Source organism: Verticillium nonalfalfae (assembly GCF_003724135.2).
Source record: "Verticillium nonalfalfae strain VnAa140/NRRL 66861 chromosome Unknown scaffold_18, whole genome shotgun sequence".
NCBI lineage: Eukaryota > Fungi > Ascomycota > Sordariomycetes > Glomerellales > Plectosphaerellaceae > Verticillium > Verticillium nonalfalfae.
Window position 1 is genome coordinate 1 of NW_021167243.1, and position 25,723 is coordinate 25,723.

At 58.6% G+C, this 25,723-nt stretch overlaps 5 protein-coding genes across 5 annotated transcripts; 2 read left to right on the forward strand and 3 right to left on the reverse strand.

Annotated features, from left to right (window-relative positions):
- Window positions 1-1,088: 1,088 nt before the first annotated feature.
- D7B24_002954 (uncharacterized protein) lies at window positions 1,089-2,467 on the reverse strand (the record flags this gene model as incomplete). The annotated part of the gene is made up of 2 exons (XM_028637149.1): window positions 1,089-1,149; window positions 1,203-2,467. 2 exons carry the CDS (start codon window positions 2,465-2,467, stop codon window positions 1,089-1,091), a joined length of 1,326 nt encoding a protein of 441 aa, XP_028497357.1.
- A 1,126-nt stretch (window positions 2,468-3,593) lies between these two features.
- Window positions 3,594-7,931, reverse strand: D7B24_002955 (uncharacterized protein; the record flags this gene model as incomplete). The annotated part of the gene is made up of 2 exons (XM_028637150.1): window positions 3,594-5,607; window positions 5,665-7,931. 2 exons carry the CDS (start codon window positions 7,929-7,931, stop codon window positions 3,594-3,596), a joined length of 4,281 nt encoding a protein of 1,426 aa, XP_028497358.1.
- Window positions 7,932-11,362: 3,431 nt separating this feature from the next.
- D7B24_002956 (uncharacterized protein) lies at window positions 11,363-14,506 on the reverse strand (the record flags this gene model as incomplete). The annotated part of the gene is made up of 1 exon (XM_028637151.1): window positions 11,363-14,506. The coding sequence occupies one exon, from the start codon at window positions 14,504-14,506 to the stop codon at window positions 11,363-11,365; it is 3,144 nt and encodes a 1,047-aa protein (XP_028497359.1).
- A 799-nt stretch (window positions 14,507-15,305) lies between these two features.
- On the forward strand, window positions 15,306-20,783 carry D7B24_002957 (uncharacterized protein; the record flags this gene model as incomplete). Its single annotated transcript, XM_028637152.1, has 1 exon — window positions 15,306-20,783. The coding sequence occupies one exon, from the start codon at window positions 15,306-15,308 to the stop codon at window positions 20,781-20,783; it is 5,478 nt and encodes a 1,825-aa protein (XP_028497360.1).
- Window positions 20,784-21,990: 1,207 nt separating this feature from the next.
- On the forward strand, window positions 21,991-25,197 carry D7B24_002958 (uncharacterized protein; the record flags this gene model as incomplete). Its single annotated transcript, XM_028637153.1, has 1 exon — window positions 21,991-25,197. The coding sequence occupies one exon, from the start codon at window positions 21,991-21,993 to the stop codon at window positions 25,195-25,197; it is 3,207 nt and encodes a 1,068-aa protein (XP_028497361.1).
- Window positions 25,198-25,723: the final 526 nt, after the last annotated feature.

Genomic DNA, 25,723 nt, shown 5'->3' on the forward strand with positions numbered 1-25,723 from the left:
CCCGGCCACCCGACGACGTACAACAGCGCGACGGCCAACAACCTGCTGACGGACGACGCCTCGATCCTGACGCTCGCTTCGTCGTCGAAGCGCCGCCGCCGCCGCTCCTTCGACACGGACGCCTCGGTCCGCGCCATGGCGCCCTCGTCCCTCTGGGGCGGCAGCCGCGAGTCGCTGCCCCTCAGCGTCCTCAGCGCCAACATCGACCACCACGCCGCCGCCGCCGCGGCGCACCAGGCCGGCAACAACCCGCGCAGCCTGCAGGGCGTCGGCGTCGGCGCCGAGCGCACGAGCATCTACTCGACCTCGGGCGTCGCGACCATGCTCAGCGAGCGCAACAGCTTCTACGCCAAGCAGCAGCGCGACGCCGGCGACGGCGCCAGCACGCGCAGCGGGTTCCTGGGCCACGGCCGCGCCGACAGCATCAGCGGTAGCATCGGCGGCGTGGCGAGCCCGCTCGTGAGCCCGCGGGAGAGGGCGGCCGTCGAGGAGACGATGGAGGAGAGCACGGCGGCGACGGCGGACGTGCGCGGCAAGGAGAGGGAGGATGACGGGCGCTAGCTGCACGGCACGATGATGATACCTTTGCATTTTGATCGGATCGGACGGTTCGGGGGTCGGTACAAGGAGCGGAACCGGGGTCACGGGAGGACGGTTGATGGCAAATCATGAAGTGGAAAGGTGGTCGGGGGAGGGATGTCTGCTTTCTTTCGTTCCTGCTTGTTCAGTGCGCGGCGTTGGTTCTGGCGGGATGCGCGGTCTACGTATACAGTTACAGTACCGTGTTAGAAGACATCATCAGCATTACGGAGAAGTCTCGAGACGAATTTTTGGTTGTGGTCGCCATAGTGGTGCTGTTCGCCTTCATGCTCACCCCAGGATATCAATCTTAAGTGCTGGGATTTCAAACCAAAGTATAATGGAGATTGAACGGCAGGTTGCGTGAGATTCTGGTCCTTGATGCGCAAGAGCAAGGACAGGCTACCGTGGCGAAACAAAATCCTGTACCTCTCAACTTGCCCAATTTCCCAGACAAACATTCCGTCAAACATGCTCCAATCGTGCCGAAGCACACCCCATACTTTCCCCTAGTAATAAGGTAAAGGCTCGAGATCCAGCCCCTCGACCGAAAACTTGAATGAGTCGTTTCTGTACAACGTTAGCAAAGTACGAATCACCCAGAAGCAAAAGGGCAAGCGTACCTCGAATAGCTGCTGCCAGCATCCAGATCCAGACGCCCGCCGACGCAGTCCTCAAAGTTGACATCCGCATAGATGATGGTCTCGTCGTCTTCCCATTGCGGGCCGGCGAGAACGTCACCAAAGGGTCCGACGATGGAGCTGCCGCCGCGGCAGGACCACCCGGACGCGGCATCGTCGGCCTTTTTGGTGCCGTTGGTCCAGTCCACCGACGGCTTGAGGCCCTCGGGCATACTCTTGCCGTTGTCGTCGTCACAGCCGAGGACAACCTCGTGGCCATCCTCGACCATGACGCTCTTGCGGCGCGCCTTGCGGGCGCCCGTCGGACTCGTGCTGGCGCTCTTGTCTCCTGGCAGGACAATCTCGTGGCCCTCCTCTGTGATGCAGGAGCCCTGTCGTCCGCGAACCCCGTTGCCCTGCTGCTGCTGCTGCCGCTGCTGCTGGACGCCGTTTCCGCTTGCACCCGAAGAAGGCTTCTCTCTGACGGCCATGTTGGAGCTCACAACGAAGCACCTGCCCTCGCAGCCGACGCTCCGCATCAGCGACAGCCAGGCATCGCGCGCATCGGCCGTCGGCGCGAGGTACAAGTTGACGTTCTGGGCGTAGAGCGCCTGGCGCAGCATGGGCATGTAATTCTCCCAGCAAATGGCGGCGGCCATGTTGACGCGGGTGCCGCGGATGACGGTGCTGACGGCCTTGAGGGTGGCGGTGCCGCCCTGGGCCCAGATGAGGCGCTCCGTGGCCGTGGGCATGACCTTGCGGCGCTTGCCGATGACGCCGCGCGCCGGGTCGACGTAGACGGCCGAGCAGTAGAGGCTGCCGCCGGCACGCTCGACGAGGCCCGTGACGAGGAAGACGCCCGTCTGGGCGGCGATGCGTTCGAGTGCCTCGCGCGTGCCGTCGCCGCGGGACACGCCGCCCGTCTGGCTCTCGTCGAGGGACGAGGCGGGTAACTCGCGGCGCAGCCAGGCATCACCGGCGCCGGCGGCAAAGGGCCCGACGACGTCGCCGAGGTCGATGGCCTGGCGGAAGTAGGCGGCGTACTCAGCGCGGCCCTTGGCAGAGCGGCCGCCGATAATGGCACCAAAGTCGGCACCGCGGGGGTAGCCGCCCAGGTAGGCCTCGGGGAGGAGCAGCAGGTCGGCCTTGTCGGCTGCGGCACGGCGCGCAATGGCCTCGAGCTGGGACAAAGTGGCCGCTGTGCCGTCTGGGTGCGTGGCCGGCGAGGCTGTCGCCAGGCGGACGTGGCCGGAGGGAGGGGCAGACATTCTTCCTTCGGAGACCTGGTAAGGTTCACGGGCCAGTAGTGTGTCGTGACGAGAGAATGTTGGTGGTGCTCGGGTGTCTGGTGTATGTATGCCGGGACGATGGAGAGTTCACACCGGATGTCCAAGGTTTTGAGGATGGTGCTCCAAGATATTCGTCTTGGAAGAAAGAGTCATAGGAGTGCAAGCCTTTCTCTAGACTATCAGTCATCGCATGGCAGCAGCGACCACCAGCAGCTCCTGCATTCAAACCCCGACCCCTCGAGTCCCCGAGTGGGGCGCCGCTTCCCGTCGGAGGCACGCCCTGTCTGATTCATAGCTAAGGTACCTGGGTAAGGCAAGGTAGGTACTGTAGTGCTCGTGGGAAGGTAGTACGTCAGTCATGCCGCTCACAGTGCCGTTCTTCAGCGTCACAGGTGCCCGGAGTCGGAAAGCGTGAGCGGGCTGCACAGTACGAATAATCGAGAACCAGGCGCACCCGCCCTCGATGCGTCCTCTCGTCTTGAGCTTCCCATAGGCCAATGCCTCTAGCTTGTCTGGTTCGTGGACCTTGAGTTCAGAGTCTAGGTCGCTCTTTCCCAAACCCACCTTATACGTGCCCGAGTAGGACCGATGAGGGGCGCGGGGTAATCTGGTGCTTAGCTCAGCGAGATTGACGTGCTCCCGCCGCGCAGACATGCACCCGGCCCACCTGCGAATAGCTTCGCCTACCTAGGTACCTACCCAGGTACCTACCGTAGGTTCCTAGGATAAGGTGTCCAAGTTGAGATCATGGTCTTGCAAGGAGCCCCCATTCACGACACCCACTCACGTCACCAATGACCAACTTTGTCTAATATGATTTTATGTAACACTGACCCCCCCTTTACCAAGATATAAAACAGAAAAACCAAAACAAGAACTCGCAGACGCCGTCCATGCATGCCAGGGTATGCGAGTCGAAATACCAGCCCCCGTCCAGATCCCGCCCCCGCCCCTGCCAGCGCCGTTGCAAAACCAAACCAGACCGTACCATGTCGTGCCGTGCCGAGCCAACCGGATGGAGAGCGCAAAAAAACACATCAGCGGAGAGCATGCCAACGCCCTGCCATCGCTGGCTGTCGTCTACCATCCATCCCTCGTTCCTCGCTCACTCGCTGACCTCGCCCTCGTCCTCCCCCCCATCGAACCTTCCGTCCATGTCCACGCCCCTGGCGCTGACGAGCCCCATATCCGTCCGGATCTCCCGCTGAATCTTGAGGAAATACGTCCGTAGCGTCCGCAGTCCCCGAATGAACCCCCAGTCCGCCTGTTCCGGGTGCTGCGGCGGGCACGGCTTGCCCTCGGCGACGTCGCCCTTGGTGAGGCTGTTGGCAAAGTCCGCAATCTTAAAGTCAATCTCACGCTTGTTCTTGCGCCGCCGCTTCTCGCGCTGGGCGCTCGTCTCCTCCGTATCCGTCGCAAAGTCCGTCGTCGAATCGTCCACCGCCGTGTCGTACTCGCCACCTCCGCCGCTGCCGTCTCGCGCTGTCGTGTCTCCGTCGTAGAACATGAGTAGGCTCGCCGCATAGAAACGGTATCCGTCGAGCTCCCGAACAATCGACTCGAGTTGGTCCAATTTGGCGAGGATCGTCGGGATATGCCGTAGGATGCTCGCCGTGTCGAGTCCGTCGTACAGGAATCGCGTCAGCGCGTCCTGGAACTCCCTGCCGGCCTTGAGGTCGCGCCCAAAGTACTTGTCCTTGAAAACGTAGCTCTGCGTCCGGACATCCCACACCTGGAGCCCGCAGACACGCACGCCGAGCTCCCGCGATGTTGTCCGTGCGCATTTGCCCTGCTGCGACTTTTGTTTCTTGGGCGTCGCCTCCACGCCGTACTGTCGTGTGCCCATCTTGAGATCCATGATACACGGCCGCTTCATGCCGGCCGTAAGATCTTCCAGCAGGAGGAAGAATTCAGCTCGCGAATCGCTCTGGCCTTGCGTCTGCGCTTCTTTGGGATTGACCGGACGCGGAATCTTGCGGAACTCTTGCGGTGACGTAGACATGGCGGGGTCGTCGACAATCTGTTCTTGCTCTTGCTCATCCTTGGCCTCGGGCTCGGGCTCATCAACTACAGCCCCGTTCGCTACAGGTCTCTCCGACTCGGCGTGTTCGTGTCCGTTTTCAAAGCCATTGGCTGTCGACATCTCTTGTCTCAGGTCCTTCAGGTGCTCCGGTACATCTTTGGCGCTGTCGCTGCTGTTTCGACTGGCCGTCTGGTCTGCTGGCTCCCAGTACTTCAGATGACCTCTCGACTCCGTGACTGTCTTGGGCTTGCGGCGCAAGGCGCTGCCTGAATAGCGACGCTTCTTCTTATCGGCGATGATCCTGTCCGCCAGCGTCTCTGGCTCCGGCGCGCTGGTGCCCGTCACCTCCTCCACATCGTCCGTGTCTGCCTCGTCGCCATCCGTTGCGACGGCCTCTGTCTGTGGCCCCAGATCGCTGCGACTCTGGGCAGGCATCGGCGGTGGCGAAGGAGCTCGCGTCATGGCAGACAGGGGCGACGAAGGTTGGTCGCCGGACTGCCCGTTCTCTTGTTGGTAACGACCCAGCATGCCCGAGTCGGACGTTGCAGGTCGTAGCTTCTGGTGCATGCGCAAGGGAATGCCACGCTGGTGTGGGCGTCGATGCTTGTGAACCGGGATTGGTTGCTTGAGAAACACGTCGTTGAACACCTCGTTGCGCAGGCGCTTGTTCACGGTTGTTGCCCCCCAGCTGTTGGCATGTCTGTCGTCAAGGGACGGCCGTTCGGGCGAAGTCGACTTGGCGGCTTCAGGGGTGTTGGGTGCAGCGACCGAGCTGCTGCGAGATCGTACGAGATCAGGCGGCGGCGACGGTTGGAGGAGGTTACGGGGCAGAATATGCCGGTTGTCGTCGAAGGTGACTGTCGGAATGGGAATCGACGCGCCGGCTAGGGACTGGCTAATGATCCGTCGGTGCTCCTGACCGGGTTTGATCTCAGCGTCGTCTTTCAAGGTTTCCACGGTAGTGCCATCGCCAGCGACCTTGAGCCCATTCTCGCCTGTTGCTCGGCGCGCCAGGGCTGATGCAGCATCGTCTCTTTTGTGCACCGACTTCCTCCGGGGCTGCTTGTGAAAGGTCACGTTGAGCACACCGATGTACCTGTGGTTCTGTTAGTGACAAATGACAACGGCACGCAGCCCACTGCTCTGGACGTACCGCGGCAAAAAGGTCAGCAGGTCACGATGGTGCTGCTCGACCTTTTCGTAAAACTCGTTCTCCCTGTTGTTGAGCTGCTTGCAGACTGCTCTACGAGAGAAGCGCCAGAGGGTGGTGTGCCCGCCCACCTGGTGCTTGTAGGGAATGAGTTCTATTGCCTCCTTGGGCGCTAGCTGATCGACCTCGGGCTGTTCCTCGCTGGGGAGCTCGCCGATGACCTCCTCGTCTCCCGTCTTGGCGACTGGAGTCTCTACCTCTGGCACCTCGTCGGCGACGCGCTCGTCCAGCCTGTCCAAGTTCACCTCACGCAGCGGTGCCTGAGGCTCTGGCACGCGCTTCGAGGTCGGCGGCTCCTTGGTGACCACCCGCTCCGGCCCAGACGTATCGTCATCAACCTCGGGTTCTGGTTCATCCGCCTTCACAAGCCAATCTTTCCTCGACGTGGTCCTCGTGCCCATTGGTTGTCTGTGTTTTGCGACGTCTTTATCCGTGTCACTCGATTCGTCCGGCGCCTTGTGGGGCACGAACACGGCGGAGGATATCTTCTCCTCACCCGACTCGTCGCCCTCCTCGTGGCTATCTCCGACCTCGGTGCTCTCGCCAGAACCGCGGCGGTCAGCCACGAAACATGGCTGCTCGGCGATGTCGTCGCCAATCTTGTCGTGCGGTGTGGGCGGTGAAGCCGGATCGGCGTCTTTGGGTCTCCCGGTGCGCGAGTCGACGCTTTCGTCAAAGATTTGTCCATGTGTCTTTCTAAGACCAAAATAATCTTGCGGTGGCGATTCGCTCAGTACTGGATTGTCCGGTGTGTCGATGGGAAAAGTTCGGGCGCGTGGTAATTTGCGCGCCAACGTATCGTCGTGCGAGGCTGCCCTCGGTGACAGGGTTGCGACTGGGGGCTTCGCAAAGTCTTCAACAGCAATGTCTGCCGTCAATGGCACAGGAGGTGGCTCTTCACGACTGGGCGATGGTTTATCGCGAAGCGCCCCGCGCACGTCCTTGCGGCGGCCCTTTTCCTCCTTGGGAAGTCCCTCTCGGAAAAAGCGCAGACTGTAACTGGCCTTGCGACTGCGGCCGTTCGGCTCGGCACCCATCATGGCCTCGGTGACCGACTTTTCGACCTGACCGTCCTCTCCACCGTTGCCCGCCTCGCCCGTGTGACCAATGGACCATATCTTCTCGGGGCCTTTCTGGAGGCGGTGGTCGGTCTTTCGTGTCGTCGATCGCAGGTCGGCCAGGACATCTTCCTTCTCCAGCCTGGCATCAAGGTACGTGGCGGGTGGCGTGGCCGAGCCTTCGGGAGAGGTCGAGTGGGATTGAGCGCGTGTTGTCTTGGGTGTCTCGATGGCCGTTGGCGGTGTAGCGTGAACGCGCTCGAGAGAAGAGCATCTAGCTCGGTTCCCCTTGAGGAACTCGCGGTGGTCGAGCAGCATGGCCCGGACGCCGTCAAAGCCTGAAATGTCGTAACTGGTCGACATGGTATTGGTGTCAGGTGGCGGCAGCACCATGGTGTTGGAGCCGGTCGTCGACGAAGGCGCCATCATGGCGGCTGAGGGAGCGCTCTCCGATGTTACACCTTCGATGAGAGGCACATTGTCAGTTCTTTCGTCGAGAGGTGTGTCGTGTTCGGAGGCGAGGGCAGGTGGCGGTAGAGTTGAGGTGGTGAGGTCGGTGGTCGTGGATGTGGACGTTCGTGATGGTGTTGGACGGTGATGGGGGGAGGTTGTCGAGGGTAGTGTGTTGGTGGTGTTGGTGGCGGAAGGGCTGATGCCACGGGCAGAAGCGAGAGCTTGTGAAAGCAACGACGGGCCGGCCTGCCTCGGCGGGAGGACAGGGCTCCGGGACTTCTTATCAAGGGCGGCGGCATGGTGACTGGGGGGGTCGAACCGGGGGTCTGGGAGATCTGGGAGGCCTGTCTCTGGATAGGCACCGGGGGGTGGGCCAGCCGCTGTGCGTTCCGGCTGGCTCAGTTGGGTAGCAATGGGAGTGACGGCCCCTGAGCTCAGGTCTCTGGATGTGTCTGGGTCTGTGCCTGCGCCTGTGCCTGCGGCTGCATTCACATCGGACGTGGAGGGAGGGGGCGGAGGACCAAGAGAAGGAGAAGGAGGCGAGATGGTGGTGGGCAAAGGGCTGTTGCCAGGGCCCGACAGGTGGGTGGGCGTTGGTGCGGTTGCTTCTCCTGCTCGATCTGGTTCTGCTTCTGGCGCAATGCTGCTCACAGGGGCAGGGCGTGCGGCATTTTCATTGTCGCGCAGCGTGCTGGACATGGGGAGAACATTGGGCGAGGGCGATGAGAGTGTGGGAGGATTGAATCGCGGCGGCGTCGTGGATTTTTTTTCGTGGTTGGAAAGGGCGTGCGGTGGGTTGAGGCTCCTTGTTGCCGATGATCTGGTCGTGTCGTGTCGTGTCGTGGAGGAAGTGTGGGAATTGAGTGGGTGGGATTCGCTTTTGGGGCAGGAAGGCACTCTGGGTCCCGAAGCGCAGGGCCGGACCTGCCCCGGCAGGGGGGGGTGGGGGAAGGGAGCCACCACCGTGTTTTTGGCCAGGTCTGGGGAGGGGCGGGAGGGGCAGGGGCGTACGAAGTCATTGCCAGCTGCCAAAGTCCCACCTGCGACTCACAATGTCCAATGGATTACGACGAGCGGTGGAGAGGGGCCGTGACTGGCGTGGATTCAGGTCCCCTTTGCCACTGTGCGTTCCTCTCCCTACGGATGACCTACTGCCGGCCACCCAATCCACTGGAGCCCGCCCAGACCTTCGGACCCAGCCTGCTGTTTGTTCAGCGGCGGGGTCTGCTACTACCCACCCAAGGAAGACAAGGAAGAGGGGCTTGTGTAGCGACTTCTATGACGCACTGTGACCGTCCAGGTGTCTCCAGCCCACCACGTGCAGCAACTGGCACCTGTCCTATCGCTGCAGCAAGAGGCACCTTGTTGAGGTGCCCTGCGTGGTCATGATCGATGATGGAATCGTGACTCGGAATTAGATACCCAACAACCAGCCCTTTCTGTTGCTTTGTGTTGCCCTTGACATGCCTAGGTCCCTCAGGTAGGTGCCTAATTACGGTAGGTAATGAATGGCTACTGCCGTCTACGTCCGCTGAGAAGAAACACAGACTCTCGAGGGCCATTTCATTGGCCACTATGACACATGCCGTCATCGCCTGGCCTGGCTCTCTCGCACCACCCTTTTCCTTCATGATGAGATGGCAAAACCCAGAACACCAGCACCACACCGGCATCGCGGATGAGCTCCGGTACGCAATGCATAATACCTGGCTAGGAAGGGCTTGAAACCTGAAAGCACCCATGAACTACTTCGGAATCTGGTTCTCTCTTGCTTGTGCCAGGGTCAGGACAAACCAGCCCCCCCCCCCCCCGGCCTTCGCCCAACAATTTGGCTTTGCCCTGCCACCGGGCAGCTTGTGAATCCCGGGCAGCGTACCTTAGTTAGAGGCACCCCGGATTGTCCAGATTGACGAGGAACAAGGTTCAAACGACGGTGTACCGCCTCACCAGTTTCTGCTCGGACGTCAAACTGTTTTCCAGAGGACCACGTTGCCAGAGACTTCCATCCGACAGGAAGCTGGTTTCCTCAGGTAATGTCAGGTAGGTCCGCAGGCCAGCCGAGGAGCAAGAAGAAATTACGTCAAAACATGGATGGATTGAGTGTCTCGAGACGAACACAAATGAGAGGCGAACGGCAGACGGAAGACAAACGAAAAAATGACCGAAAATGATTTGGGACGTTCCACGCTGGGTGCTCATCACTTTAGGTTGCTTCTCTCACGACATGCTTGCATCTGCACGTCGGTTACCCTCCCCCCTCTCCTCCCTGCTGGCCTTGCGCGATGAATCACATTGAAGCGAGTCGCTTCAACCCAAGCAAGTTTCGCCGAGCACCACGATATGCATGACAGACACCACACCCACTCTTCTGTCGACGATGAGTGAGATGGCTTGGCCAAGCCATTCAGTGACTGATAAACTGCCAGCGCATCTCACATACCAAGGAGCATCATCAGCAACATCGTGGGCCGCTTGAGCCCCGTCATTTCCCCCGGCCGATGCTTCACATGAATGTTCCACCGCATCATCACCCCAAAAAACGACCATCGACGAACGTCCAATTGGCCCCCTTTCCGTCTCGCCCGTTTTGATAATACCATCCTCACAAGTCCACGACCACTCACCGCTCGCCCCGTCCCTCCATCAATGTACTCCCTGTAAATAACCGGTGAAGATCGCCTGTCGACGACTTCTTCTTTTCTGCCGCGAACGTCCATCTTTGTTCCTGATATTGCCCCGACTATGTACTTGCAGTGTGTACAGTAGGAAGGGGGACGACGGCCTGTCAGTGAGACCACCAAATCATCCACCCCTCAATCGGACGTCGTTGATCGAACACCCCGGGAACCCCTCGATGCCAAGCGCCCGCACCCTTCCCGGATCCGTGAGCACGGCGCAGGGGCACGTTCGCCAATCATCCGACAACGTGCTCGCTGCTGGCAGAATGTGGAACTCCTCGCGCCGAAACACAATCACCTCCTCTCAAGCTATCTTCTGTACACCCACCCCTTCCGTACCATATTGTATCGTGTCAGTTGTCCTCATCCCGTCCCAAACTCCCATCACTCTTCTCAAAACACTTGCATACGTCCCGGTGACAGGCGGCCTCTCGGGTGCACGCGCGCTCACACACACATCCACAGTAGCCACCATCCATCCGACAGTCAAATCTCTGCGGCATATTGCCCCGCTTGACAGTCATCGCAACGGGACTGCCCTCCCGCAGCATGCGCAACCACCCAGCCCACCCCCCCTTTTCCTGCCATACCAAGTGCATGTCTTATCTGACCCAATCGCTTGACGTCGGTCAAAGTGCCGCCGCGAGGGCTGGAACATCTGCAGATAAGCTTCATTGTAGATGTGAGACCCCAAGAGACAAGAGACCGCGCAAAGCGCTGGCTGGGGGGGAGGAGGTCGAGGGCAGGGGCAGAATTTGAGACACTTCTGTCAAGCTACGAGCCCATCGCCCCCTTCATGGCTGACTGATAAGCTGGATCAAGTCGCAGCCAAGAAATCCGTACACCGCTCACGCCGTGAACTATTTCGATCGTCATTGGATCCGACCCGGTTACGAGATGATGTGAAATGTCGCCAACTCGCTGCTTGTCATGTTGAGTTGCTTGACAGCAAGACATGCAACGATCTCCCTACGCTCCCTTGCCCAAGGGGAGAAATAGAGAGCACGAGAGAAACAAAAAGAATGCGCTGACCTCAGGTTACACACCCTCGGTCATCGGGCCGCCTAACTACAAGGAGTCATTACTGCAGAGGATCCAGCTCACCGCTTCATGGCATGGCAGTTTTCAGCCGCAGCCGAGGGTGTGTGGCTGAACCAGGTGATCAATGAGTACATGTGCGACTACGAACGACTTCAACGTCACTGACAGCATTTGTGCGAAATCGCGACTTGGGTTGAAAGATCCTGTTGGAATCTATGAAACTACTGTAAACATGTTGTCGTTGTACCGAGGCCGTCGGGGAACCCGCCCGGCTGTGTCCTGAGACCCCGTTAATTATCATCGCCCAAACTCCGCGCTGAAAAAAAAAGACCTATTGCTGATCCTCCCAAAAGAAAAGAAAAATTGGATAGAGAGTAGCAATGTCATAGGATAGTACGACACGAAGTGGAATCAATTGTCCCAAACGCCAGCGTCGAAATTCGCAACCACCGAAAAGGGGTTCCGATTCTCCTGGTCGACTACCGGCTTCGTTACCGCCTTGGCCTGCTTCACGTCGGCCTCGACGTCCATGGCATCGATGAAGGAATCCAGATTCATCAGCACGTCAGCGACATCATCGCCGCTGTCCGAACCATTGTCCTCCACGTGACCTGTCGTGTGATCATCGTCCTGCTCCGCACCATCGCTGCTTGCCGTGCGTGTTCCTGGGCCCTGGTGGCCGAGCTCATCTGCCATGACAAACGCCTCAGCCATGGCCATGGGCGACGGACTTCGCGGGACCTGCTGTGAGGCCGTGGGCAGGATGCGATGCCTGTGACCTTTGACCGTCTTCTTAACGACGGAAAAGTGTTTGTGGAAAGGGTCAATCTGGCTCGTCGGCAGGTCGTCGAGCGCCTGTTCTGGTGGCGGAGACGCAGCCCGGCGCGCCGAGGTAGGCGTCTCGTCGGCGCGGCTGCTGGCGTCTGCAGACTCCTTGGGCAGGATCCCCCAAGAAACACGCTTGTTGGAACGCGGTGAGCTGCCCCACGGGTTGAGGTTCGCGTCTAGAAGGATGCTCTGCGTGCTGGGCAAGTGGCCGCCGGAAATCCTTGCGCTGCGTGACTTGCGCCGGGCCGGCTGCTCAGGCGACGTGAAGTCGGCGAAAGGCTTCAGAGTGAATGTCACAGTCGATGGAACCGGTTCTTCCTGCCTCTGAAGTGGCGTCGAGGGCGCAGTATGTAGGCTGCCTGTCTCCCCCGACACTGTCGAATCCGCCTCCCGCTCGGTCAGGTTCTGTGCTTCGTGCGTGAAAGAGCCCATAATGCTAAGACCAGCCGTTTTGAACGCACTCATGGCGGCCTTGCGCAGTTGGTCTAGTCCAGAATACGGTGTCGATGGGGTCTCTTTTGGCATCATGTCTGGATGTGCAGCGTCTATGAGGGCTGGACGTGTGTGATCTTCATCGACCTTCCAAGGGGTCTGTTGCGAACCTTGTGGAGCGGGGCTTCCGCCTTGAAGCAGGCCCACGAAAGTGTGCGACTTGACAGTCGCTTGCATTGGGGTGATATCTCCTCCATTCCAGGGACTTTGCTGTGAGGGAGGAGATATTCCGCCTGAGGGGGTTTCAAAACACTGCTTCAGGCTTTCCAAATCGGCCATTTCTTCGACAGCCCGCTCGGTCTGAGATTCTATTGAAGACACAGGCGAGCGAGCTCGTTCTGAGCATTCCTCCGATCTTATAGCGCTCTCGTGCCGTTCGACAAAGGACGAGGAAGTTTCAACGACCGGAAGGCCTGAATGGTTAGTTGTCAAATGGCTTTCCATCTCGCACTTCGCCACAACGTCATCTGCGGCACATTCTTGTGCCTGAACAGCTGCTGAGGTGATTGCTTTGTTTGCCACCGCCAGCATGGTTGGCTGGAGTGACACGCTTGGCCCATCGTGAGTTTCTGGCGGTTGGTCTGATTCCTTGTTCTTTTCCGAAGCTGTAGTTTCCTCCAATGTTTGTTCAGGCTCATTCTCGTCCATACATACAGTGTCATCATTCTCAATACTCTGTACAGCGGTCCTGTCAGGTTTCGAACATCGCTTTGCAGATTCGAGAAATGTAGACTCATTCAGGGTACTCGAGTCGAATGCCGGTTGCGAGGATGGTATGACTTCATCAGCAGAAATTGCGTCATCAAATTCGCTGTCGGAGCTGTTCAAGCTCACATCGTCGATCATGTTGCCCAAAGCCTGTTCGTCATCGGTTTGTGGAAGTCTGGCTGTTTGCTGCGACTGCGGCTGTTCTGCCGATGAAATCTCAGCATTGGCCTGGTCCACCTTCTCTTCCGCTGCGGATGAGAGCTCCATCGCTACGTGATTGTTTACAGACGGTGCGTCGTGCTCGTGCGATCCAAGGGAAGTGAAATCCGAAATGTCGTCAGGAGCCGAGCTCAAGGGTGATGTCAGTTGCTGTGTCGGCAAAGGGCCTGGTGTACTAGCCCTCTTCTTTGGCCTCGCGCGATATACAAAGCTGTCGTCTTGCTGAGTTTCAAACTCGGGTGCTTCGTCCTTGTCCACAACCGGCACGGTCTTTGCCGTTGGCGTCGCCGTCCCTTGTCGGATGAACCGGCGGCTGGCGTTACTCTGAACGCTTCTAGCTTCCGAAGCCTGCCGGCGAGACGAGACCTGTGATCGGCTTGACGCTGCTCGCCAGGTGCGTGGCTTCTGGGAGGATTGGCTGGGCCCGGACAGTTCGTCATCTGAATCACTCTCGCCGTTTGCCTTGGTTGGTGAGGTGAGGATTCCGATCCGTGTAGGCGATTTCCTTCCCGGCGAAAAGGGGTTCTCGAAACTGTGCATCATGTCGTTATTGAGTTCGTCCTCGACGTCGGCCTCAGGTGGTGGAAGAATAGGCTGATGTATATTTTGGCTCATGCCGAAGCCTTGCGCTAATATGGACGCAGTGTCAAGGTCGTCGAGAACGTCAATGTCACCGTCAGTACGATGACGCTTGGGGCCTCTCCTCTTGAGCCAGCCGGGGTCCTGGGCACGTCGCTTGCGGAGGATGGTCGAGTCAAAGGAAACTTGGTGAGGCGCCCAAAATCTATCGATGGATGGCTTAGCCGGTGCGACCCTGCTCCTCCAGCTTTCGAGCTTGACCAGCTCATCTTCGTCAAGGTATGGGTGTTGTATAGCTCGATCTAGGCTCTCCGGACTCGGCAGGTGACAGGAAGAACTGGCGTGGGCTGTGGCCTTTTGAGTGAAGGAATCCTCTATAGAGTGGCGTATCGAACGCAGCTTGGCTACGGATTGCGAGATGCCGGAGTAGAATGCACCGCTAGCCGGTGTGTGTGAAGAGGTCGAACGACTCTTGGAGCGGCCTTTGGATCGCCAAGGATTGGTCCAGCCTGATGCTTCGTCAAAGGGGCCGCGCAGGGTTGCTGATAGGATGAAGGTCTTCTTGCCCTCTAGAAACCTCACGGCGGCAGCTTCGTACTTATACTTCCGAACAGAGGGGTTGGGGTAGTCTTCGTCGTCGGATCCTGTATGAAGGGCCTCGGTGGGGTCGGCTTCGCAGTACAGGGGCTCATCGCCAATGCGACGATATCGCGGGACAGCGGCCGCCATGTCGTCAGGGCCCCTCTAGAGTCTAGATGACCATTGACGAGCTGATTGACGAGCCGTGTCAAGGACCATGCGGCCAGGGCTATGTCAAGTGCAATGACAGAGCCAAAAGGGGCACATGGATGGAATGTCGCAAACAGAACGAAGCCGCAACAGGGGTTCGAAAGGTGAGGCATGCAATACTGTCCGTGGTGGAGGGAGATGCAACCACGACGCCAGTGCACGTTCACGGGGAGACGCGCGCCCCGCGTCCACACGTGATAGCGCGTTTAATGGGCTTCCACTGCAGGTCGGTGAGGCCCCGGTGAGCTACATCTGACAGCCCCTTGCCCCCACACAAGGTAGGATTGTTGACGCAGCAACGGCACCCTTGCCCCCAATCACCGGCGACGTCTTGTTTATCCCACCTTCACGTCACAAGCCGCCAGGACCAGGCGCATCCCTCAACCATCTTCATTTCTTGTCACATTCGCGTGCCAGAGCTTCACTGCAGATTGCAGATTGCAGATTGCAGATTTTCGGTGTTGCGCAGCGGCAGCGTGGCGTCGATACTAACCAGCAGCACTTCTCGATACTCTTCAGTTCTTTGCCCAGCAGTTGTGTTTTTTTAGATCTGCATTGGCTGTATTGACGCGCACTCTGCACTATCTGCATCAGTTCTTTTTTCTCCGACACGACTGCCACATTACCACGACGCGACTCCAAGTCGCTTGTCACGTTCTCTCCCTACTACGACGACACGCGAAACGATCCTCATGAACAAATTATAACCGACATCTCCATCTTCTCTCCCGAAACAGCCATGGCGCACGCGTGGCTCGACTCTCTTTCCGAGGACTGGCCTTCGCAACTGGGCTCAGATGCCTCGCCGCCCCCTCAACTCCCTCCACTTAATTCGAACGAGAACAGCGCGGTTGCCCATGGAACGGCTCCGACTAGCAGGTTGCCACTGCCCATGAAGACGGCGCCGACAGCCAATGCCAATGACGGTAGCTACAATATCCTCAGCGAGCGCAGCACCAACGAGAGGAATCTTCCCTCCTCTGCGCGCAAACCCTCCAAACTCTCTAATGAGATCGACGCCGGTCCTGATAGCCGCTATGCGAGTCGAACGTTTTCTGCCTCGACCACCGGGTCTGTGGTCCATAACACGGTAAACCACCGCTCGGCAAGCGCATCACCCAACAAAAAGGGCCACACGCCAGAATGGAAGCGACGTCTAGTGTATGGGGAGGTCCCCTACGGCGAGCAGCAAGATCTTTTCCAATCCGCGGCTACGGGGCTAGAGAATATGTTTAAGCCTCCCCCCCCACCACAAGAATGCTCTGTCGTCGATGACAGTCGACAGCACTCGGGCATGCCTTCCAGCCCACCTATCTATCGCCCTGCCGAACCTACTACACCAGTATATGACGATGATGACGACGAAGAAGGTAGCGTCGTGCATGCGGTCGAGGGGAGCCCCAGCCCCAGCCCACGAAAGCCTCGTGAAATTACATACAAAATGGTCGATGAGTCGTATGATGCGAGCAGCCTCGACGGCTATGGCACACAAGGACACAGCCAAGAGGCTGACTCGATAGCTGAAGAGAGCCTACCGGTGCGCGTAGCATCTGCCAATGGTCTTGCGCCGCCGACCGATGCGTCGAGGAAAACCAGCGGACAAAGCGTTGTTCGTAATGAGGACTTCAGCCCCATCATGCTCACGAAGCAGGTCGGCAATGTCGGCCAGGTTGACTTCGCGCCTGTCGAAGTACCGGCCGATCAGCTAAAGAATCGTTTGGAAAAATTGCGCATCAACCAGATGCTGCTGGACTCGTACGCCGAGGGAGAGCTCGACTTCAGCGACCTCCAAGAGGAAGGCATCTCGGGAGGTCCTGAAGACACTGACGAATTTGCGCGACAGGGTGGTTTCTTGAACACTCGGCGTGGCGGTCGATCTGCTGAGGGATCTTTCCGACATCGCCTGCTCAGCCCAGGCATGTCTGGAGACACGTCTGACATGCTCCCGGAGGACTCGCTGCAAGCTAGCACCCCCAAGCAATTCCCCACCATCCGCATTAACGAGGAAGGCTTCGGCAGCCATCGTTTCGCGTCTGAGACGCCGCCTCAGCTTCGCGCACCCTTTCCAAGTCCCGAGAAACAGGACACCAACCCTCAGTCCAACGGCGGAAGCCCGCTCAAGCTCTTCGGGCCATACGACACGTTCACTAACCAGACTCTTCTACGCCGCATCAGCCAGTTTGAAGACAACTCGTCAAACGAATCCAGGCTATCTGAGGAACAGGGAGAAGAAATACAGGCTTATAGCCAGAGTCTGGCGGCACCCTCCAGCCCGCCACAACCCAAACCCTCCCAATTCATGCCAAGCGGTCGATCAGTCAGCCAGTTCGGCCGAGGCGATTTACAGGGTTATAAATTCGGCGATGTGTCACTCCGATCTGATGGTGCAACCTCGGAAGAGGATGAAAGCCATGTCAGTGTGCCTGTAACATCTAGCCGCAACATGAAGTTAAATCTTGAGCCTACATCTCCGCAAGGCGATGTACCCCTCATCATCCCAAACAAACGGCGGCAACAGGGTGTGACGCCATCATCCTCAAGAAACAACAGAACAGTCTCCTTTTCCAGTCGCGTCAGCGTTCAGTATCACGACAGCAGCCGGCCCAGCAGCAGACCGGGCCCACCGATGCTGGCAACGCCCAAGCGAGACAGCGGCTCCGAAGGCAAGCGGCCTCGGACGTCGCCCACCAAGGATCCCACCCCCAAGCGAAGACGTACTCTCCACAAGTCCGATGTAGCCTACGGCCACGAGCAGCTCGCCGCGCTTGAAACGGTGCAGGATTCGCATTGGTACATGCAATCCATGATGGGTAAGCGCCAGGAGGTTCGTTCAGGCGGGTTCCAGCAGCTGGCCCACCCTGACGTCCTCGCCGCCCGACACATGAGCCGGCCACGTACGCCAACGCCTAGTCAGCGATCCTCAGTGCAGCGCGAAAGACACCCGAGCTCTGAGATGCAGCCTCAGGAGCAATCACAGTCGCAGTCGCAGTCGCAATATTCTCCAAAGCGCAGCTCGCAGCTGGCGAATGGCTCGATGGAACGGAATGAAAGCACTGAAACTGATCGCAAGCCATCCATCAAGACGCAGGACTTTGTCGAGCAGGCTGGTGCCATCATGGCGATGATTCGCAGCGGAATCAAACCCCCGAACGGACTTGACAGCGTGGAGGAGTCAGAAGAAGGCGACTATGCCAGCCCAAGTCCTGATATCCAGGACGTGTCGTTTGAGGAGTCAACAAGGGAGCCTCTTTCCCGGCCACCAAGCCGCGACGGCAAGCCGGTGACGAGGGTTCCGCCTCGCCAGGAGAATCCCGAGGTGCTGGATTACCTGAAGAAATATCAGGAGCTCAGTGACATGGGCGATGTCATCTCCTCGTCTTTGCGGTCTATGGGTCTGGCCCAGGATGCTATCCGTGCCGCCCAAGAAGTGGAGAAGATGGTTCAAGCGGGCCAGGACGTTTCCTATCCCGACGACCTTGATTCTTTGGAAGACATCATCAGCGACCCGCCTAACATTCGAATCAGCCGCGGACCAGCCGCGGACCAAAACGCAATCGGACCAGACTACCCATCCAATATCTCGGATGGCTCGACAAAGAGCATCCCCACCGGCTCATCACGGGGTTCTGAGTCCAAGAAGACCATTCTGCCAGCGAGCGTCGTTCATCTGCTTCCTGAGTCTGTCGCGGGCATGTATCTCGACAAACAGCAGAATATCTGGGTCAAACGCAGGGCCGAGTCTGTCCGCATCCACAACATTCTGCCTTCCGAAGACAGCGAGGATGACCCATTTGCGAGCATCCCCGACCTGACCGTTGACATGACGAGGGAGATGGAGAACCTGCGTCTGAACCCCTCGCAGCAGATCCTCAGTGGCGACGAGAACGAGTCCTCTGGAGACTATTCACGCACGCCGAGCACCCAACGCAGCAAGAGCTACGTCACCCTGTCACCGAACGGTGCGATACCTGAGGGCATGTCCCCCCAGGCGCAGGAGGAGCTCACAAAGCTCGAGAGCATGGTCAACAGCCCAACAAGCGATCGCGACGACTACGAGGAGGAGATGCGCGTCGAAGACCGCAACCGCGTGTCGCCGTCGAGGAAGAACCTGACCATTTCCTTCTCTTCGCCTATTGCATCCATCATTCACGACGTGGTTCCCGAGGACATTGACAGTCTCGAGGACGACACGGGCAGCATCTCGCACGCCGAAGGTGGATCATGGGTTGAGCAACAGGCCGATAACGAGTATCGCAGTCTCACGAAGAATGCGCGCAAGAAGTTGCTGGCTCGATCCAGAAATAGCACGCGCAGGGCCTCTCGAAACCTCGCGGTTCAAGGACAAGCCTTCACGCCGCGTCCAGTGTCTCGCATCGACGAACAGGATGAAGACAGCCAGAACGAGCGCGCACATGCCGAGAGCAGACAAATCAGCATCCTCGCTGACGCAAGTGTCGTCAGCCACCAGGATCGTCAGACGAACCTCAGCTTCGTGGTGTCAACGCCCGCCGCTCACCACGGTGCCGGAGCCATCATCAGCCAAAACGTCGGCAACCTGTCTCTCAGCCCTCTGTCCGAGTTCACAATGAACAACCAGGACCAATCATTCGGGCTGGAGGTTAGCTACCTGGTGCAGGACCGACACTTGGTCACAGGTGATGGTTCTAAGAAAGTGCTGTCCATGACGGTCCGCGACCTTGTCGACCGACTGACCGAGGTGGAGCCTTTCGAGGCCAACTGGGACGACTTTATGGTACTGGACGTCAGCGACAAACGGTTATCGAGCCTGCACATGCTGGATGAGTTTTGCGGGCGACTGGTGTCACTGGACGCCTCGACCAACGCACTGTCACATCTGGATGGCGTGCCCTCGACGGTTCGCCACCTCAAGGCGTCCAGCAACCTGTTGACGGAGCTGACTTCCTGGGACCATCTGTCAAATCTACAGTACATTGACGTGTCAAACAATGAGCTGCGCAGCCTGGCTGGCCTCAGCAACCTCGTTCACCTGCGAGGCGTCCGCGCGGATAACAATAAGCTGACATCGCTGGACGGTTTCCACTTCCACGACGGACTCCTGTCGCTGCGAGCGCGGGACAACCTGGTCGAGGAGCTCGATTTTGACGGCACCAAGCTTGACCGGTTGGCAGAGCTGGACCTGTGCGGCAACAAGATCCAGTCGATTCGCAACTTGGAACAACTCCCGTCGCTGGAGACTCTCAAGGTGCAGCGCAACCAGCTTGTGGACTTGAACAACGAAGGGCCACTGCCATGCCTTCGACACCTCGACATTGGGGACAACGATGTGGCATCGCTCGACATCAGCTCCATGCCTTGCCTGCGCGTGCTGCACGCTGATAGGAACCGCATTAGCAGAATCACTGGCTTCGCGCGTGCAAGGTATCTAGACAGCATATCGCTCAGAGAGCAGCGCGGCGACGAGCCTCTCGAGCTAGCGTTCCTGTCAGCCGCCTATGAGGTGCGCAAACTTTTCCTGTCGGGCAACTACATTGGTCAATTCGAGCCGCAGGTCGACTTCCTCAATCTGCAGCTTCTTGAGCTGGCAAACTGCGGGCTGCAGTCACTCCCGGAGAATCTTGGCCAACTGATGCCGAACTTGCGATCGCTGAACCTCAACTTCAACGCCATTGCGGATATCAGCCCGCTGCGATTCATTCCGCGGTTGAAGAAGTTGCTCATGGCCGGCAACCGACTGGCCAACTCGACGCGAGTAACGGAGGTGGTGACCGAGTTCCCGCACCTCAGCAAGCTGGATCTGCGGGACAATCCGATGACACAGGGCTTCTACGCGCCACTGCAAGGCATGGTGCCAGTGGATCGCACGGGGTATGTGGATCCTTTTATGCTGCCCGAGGCAGATGCCGAGCGGGACGCACTTTTCGCGGGCCGACTGGACCAAGCGACACGACTGCGGCGCCGTCTGTACCAGGTGGTGTTTGTCGGGTGCTGCGCTCGGCTGAAAGAGCTGGACGGGCTGCCCGTCAAGCGCAGGGAGGCGCTGGCCAGGGATGCAGCGTACGAGATGCTAGTGAAGGAGGGTCTCCTACCGGGGCAGCAGCAGCAGTCCGAAGAAACGGGGGCTTTGGGGCCGACGCGCAAGGGTGGAGAGCAGCAAGCCAAACCGCACGAGCAGGCAGAGGCTGCTAAATGCAGTGATGACAGCAGTCGATGGAATGCGGAAGACAGCTTTGCCTGAGTGGGGTATCTAGGCCTGTTCAGGGGTCGTTAGCATGATGGCGGCGCTAGGGTGGTTCTTCTTTTTTTTTCTTCCTCTTCCTCTTCCTCCCTCCCCCTTCCTCCCTCCCTGACTTTGCCTTCCGGGGACCAGGTGGACGATGAATTGTGGGACGGGTGTACAACACAGAAAATAAAGGGGCGGGATGCTCCAATTGGGGAGTCTCGGCGTGGCGTTGGAATTTTGGGCATGCCAGGATGTGGATGGCTCCGAGGAGGCGGACATGACGAGTCAGGGTTAATGAGTTCATGCATCGAATTTTCTGGTAGTGTATGAGCAGAGTCACACGTTTGTTTGCTGCAGTGTTGCTCCCTGTCGTCCTGGATTGATCTGTGTGAGAGGTCCGAGGATCAATGTGGAATGGTGTCTTCTGGTTCCCGAAGAGGACAAAGGACGGCGTGCGGGTGCAGCCGCCCCGGCCGGGCAGAAGCAGGGGATCAGCGACCTTGATAGTTTGGGCGGGCCCTCCATGTCCCAATTCCCCTATCGTCTCTTGCTGCTCGTCGAAGGGGCGGAATCCAATCTCTCGTGATGGAGATGCACGGAATGGTGATGGATGGAGTGGGGTGTGTGGTAGATGAAGTGAGGAAGGGAGGAGGAGGACGAAATATGATATGGTTGTGATCTCATCAAAGGGAAGAAGGTAGGGAGGAAGGGAAGGGACGGTCGGTGCCAGCGCCGCGAGTGTGTAGCTAGGTACCTGTTTAGCTTGCTTAGGTACCTTACATGTGGGATGAGCCCTGAACGCCTGGACCACTGTCTCTGTCGGGAAGAGGAAGTTGCGGCCGGGCAAGTGGCCCATGCTTGCCCACCGAACTGCACTGCTCTTGCCCTGGTCACGTCTTTCCTCGGTTGCTCTGTCCCCCTGTAATTTCTGCTGCAGCCTTGCTGCCATCTGCATGAACAACCTTGTCTGGATTGCCGTCCAAACCTAACCTAACCCAAGCCCCAAGCCCAATCCCAAATCCCCATCCCATTTACCCCCCAATCATCACAGGGGGAATCACCACCATCAACGCCTCCTCTTCTTGCCTTCTTGGCTGCATCACCACCAAGCACTGAACTCTCTTGACTTTTCGTTCGCTTCTTCCTTCAAGATTGCGCTTTATCAAGACTGCGCCCGTCAGATCATGAAGAACAAGGCGCTTGCCGCCGCCCGCCTCTCACAATGGACGACGACGCCTCGACCCCGACGCCAGCCCAAGCAACGCCTACAATGCCGGCAGTAGCAGTCGCAGCAGCATCACCACGAACAAGAACGCCGACACCTCCATCACTCCCTCTCGAGCGCTCCATATCCCAGCGCAGCGTCAGCGTCGCGTCAGTACGCAGCAGCAGTCGGTCCACGACCCTCCGGACCCGCTCAAAGCGCCTTCCGTCCCACGTCTCGAGCTCGGCCAGCTCCATCATCGCCGCCGACGACAAGTCTCTGACCAGCTTTCCCTCGCTTTCGCCCGAGTCGCCCAAACCAGTGCGACCTTTCGCAGACCAGGAGCCTACTGCCTATGCTGGCGCGCCGCGCACCGCATCAGGCGCCGTGTCTGTTGCCGAGTCGGATGCGCCTTTGAGCCTACCAGATGATACCTTGACAGAGGGCGACGTGACGGCGCCGCCAGCGCTGCCGACGAGGCCATCACAGTCTGCGCGCTCTGCACTCTTCGAGGACTCGCCCATCGCAACGCAGAAAATACCCGGCGCGCTCCATACGGCCGATGACGAGCACCTCGATCGTCTCGTGAAGCGACATGGTGCAAAGGAGCTGGTACGCATGATTGCCACCGACCTGGCGCACCGAGATGCGCAGATTGCCCTCCTGCGAAGAAAAGCCGACGAAAGGGAGAGAGCTCTGCGAAAGATCATATTGGAATGTGGTTTGTCGAATCTGGAGCTTGAAACGAAACTGAGAGCTGTCGAAACAGAGAACAAAACAAGCAGACCAGGCAACCACCGAGCCGAGAGCGGCTTGTCCGACCTCATGAGCGATGCCATGCAGGATACCGTGACTCAGAACGTCTATGGCCAGACCGATGCCGAAGGGACCATACGGGCAACGAGCCTCTCCCTGGCCTCAAACGCCGATCCTGGCACCAATAAGGGCACCACCCGTGGGTGGAAGGATTTCCTCTGGGGTGGTAGCAAGAGGGGCAGCGTTGCCAGCAGCATCAACGGCGACGATCCGCGATCCAAGACGATCGTTCGCACGCAGTCCCATGCTGACCGCAGGCCTGGTCTCCAGGATGATCTCTTCAACCCACCCCCGGACACGACCTCTCTCCGAAGCGCGAGCAGAGCCTCGAGCATCAGCTCCGTCGCGCCTTCGCCCCGCAAGCCGTCAGGTGTCACGGCCAGCCTCCTGCGGCTCGTCGCTGGCGGCGCCATGGCTGGGCGCGATGTCGACCCCATCAGGGGTCGTTCGAACAGCGCGACACACGCACGCCAGGCCCGGGCCTCGTCCTCTGCCAGCGGGCGCACCACCGGATCGAGCCGTGCAGTATCGAACCAGAGCAACCCTAAAGCCCTCATGGCCATGCAACGCGCCATTCCAGCGGGCTTGGGCAGTTCCGCCACCGTGAGAGCTCCTCCCCAAGAACGCTGGGACACCATGGTCGGTAGTCCACCGAACGTTACCAGTCGGCAGGAGAGCTATGGACCTGTCGAGATGGATGCCATCCTGCCCCCCGAGACGCAGCCGCCGACTCTCAACGTGCTGAACAGCAACCACCTCAATGGAGAGCTCCTGACTGACCGTTTTGGCTTCATCTACGATCAACGCAGAAAGAAGCGCCAGCGCGAGGCCAACAAGCCGCCTCGTCGCCATAGTAAGAGAGCCAGCCTTACTGAGATGCTGACCAACGGCCGCCCCATCATCTCACCACCGATGGATGAACCTAGCATCGCAGAAGAACGACCCGACAGTCCTTCGTCGACCGAGGAGCCTGCGGAGGACCGACCGAGGAAGTGGCAGGATTATTTGAAAATGGCAACCTTTCCGACCGAACTTCTATCTCACACGCCGGCCCTGAGCGCTTCATCTCTGGAGGTGCTCGAAAGCTATGACCAGCCCAAGTCTTCCCCAGGCCTCATTGCAGACGAGAGGGGCTTCGTCCCTGCTGCAGCGAGCACCACCACATCCGTGGCCGACTTGGAGGTCGTACCGCCCGAGACCGAGGGCGGAACGAGCGTGATTGAAGATGCTGAGCCCGTGAAACTACTGCTCCAGCATCAAAACGAACTTCACGATAGGTTGCAGCGCGAGCGCACGCCCCGTTGGAACGAATTTCTTCGCAAGGTCCGCGTCGAACGGCAGCGCGAAAGGGAGGCGGCCACGGCGGCAGCCAATGCGGCAGCCGAAGCCCGATATGAGCGTCCCTCCGTGATCCTGCCCGAGGCTGCTCTGGCTGACGGCGAGCTCATTGGGATTACAGGTCTCGGGACCAAAGGCAAGGTCGGCCGCGCCAAGAGGCTTGAGTTCCGTAATCTCGTCTTTGGCGGCATACCAGTAGCCATACGCCCTAAGGTTTGGTTTGAGTGCTCAGGCGCGGCACACCTTCGGGTGCCAGGTTACTACCAAGATTTGGTCGCAAGATCTGACAAGGGACTCGGCGATGACGTCGTTAGGGAGATCAAGGCCGACGTGACGAGGACCCTGACACACAACACGTTTTTCCGCAACGGAGCGCCCGGGGTACAGCGACTAGATGATATTTTGACCGCTTACGCGTGCCGCAACCCTCATATTGGCTACTGCCAGGGTATGAACCTCATCACAGCGAACCTATTGTTGGTGACTCCCTCGGCTGAGGATGCGTTCTGGATTTTGGCGCGCATCGTTGAGAGTATTTGCCCGACAGACTATTACGACAAGTCTCTCCTGACGGCGCGGGCAGACCAGCAGGTGCTGCGTCAGCTCGTGACGGAGATTCTCCCTCGACTGTCCGACCATCTCGATTACCTCGGCGTTGATCTGCAGATCATGAGCTTCCAATGGTTCCTCTCCGTTTTTACTGACTGTCTATCGGCCGAGGCCCTGTTTCGCGTCTGGGACGTGGTGCTTTGCATGGAGGAAGGCAGTCTCTTCTTATTCCAGGTGGCAGTTGCATTGCTCAAGCTCAATGAGACGCAGATCCTGCAATGCGACTCCTCGACGGCCGCGTACACCTATCTCAACCATCAGATGACCAACCATGCGATCAGCATTGACAATATGATCAAGGCGTCTGAGGCGTTGCGCCGGTATATCCAAAAGGAGGACGTGGACGCGCGGCGCAAGTCAGCCATTCAGGCCATGAAAATTGCCGCTGACGAGAGAGAGGAGGCGAATGCTGCTAGGAGGGCGCAGCGGGAGGACGCCGAGACCGCGGCTGCGTCGGTTTGAATGATGCCTTTAGACGGGACTTTTGATTTTTCCTCTCCCCCCATATGTTGAGGTTGACGGATTCTATTCAGGATAGGTACTTTTTTTGGTGTTTCTCGGGAGTCCATGATACCCCTTGGAAGATTGGGAAGACTCTGATTCATAGCGAGCGGATACACTATACAGCGGTTTTCTGAGTATTGTCTTTCGAACATGATATGTCTAGCCTCAACTGCAACGGAGTGCCTTTAAGTACCGATTTGAAGTACACGGGTACGATTCTCCTCAGCCACAGTCATCCGCAAGCAAGCCCACGAGTGTCCCTCCTGGTACCATCAGTTTCAGCTTAGCGGCACGGCAACGAAAACAAGGTCGATTCGAGGGTACCGCATCCCCGACTGGTCATTCATTGCTCGTCTTTAAGCCCTTGTCCTTAGTCGTTCTCTGTGAGATTCGAAGAACTATCTCCTGTTGACGCTCAGTGGTCCGGCATAAATCAAAGACAAACAACTTGCAGCGAAAACGTTGGAATAAAATTCTTCGACAT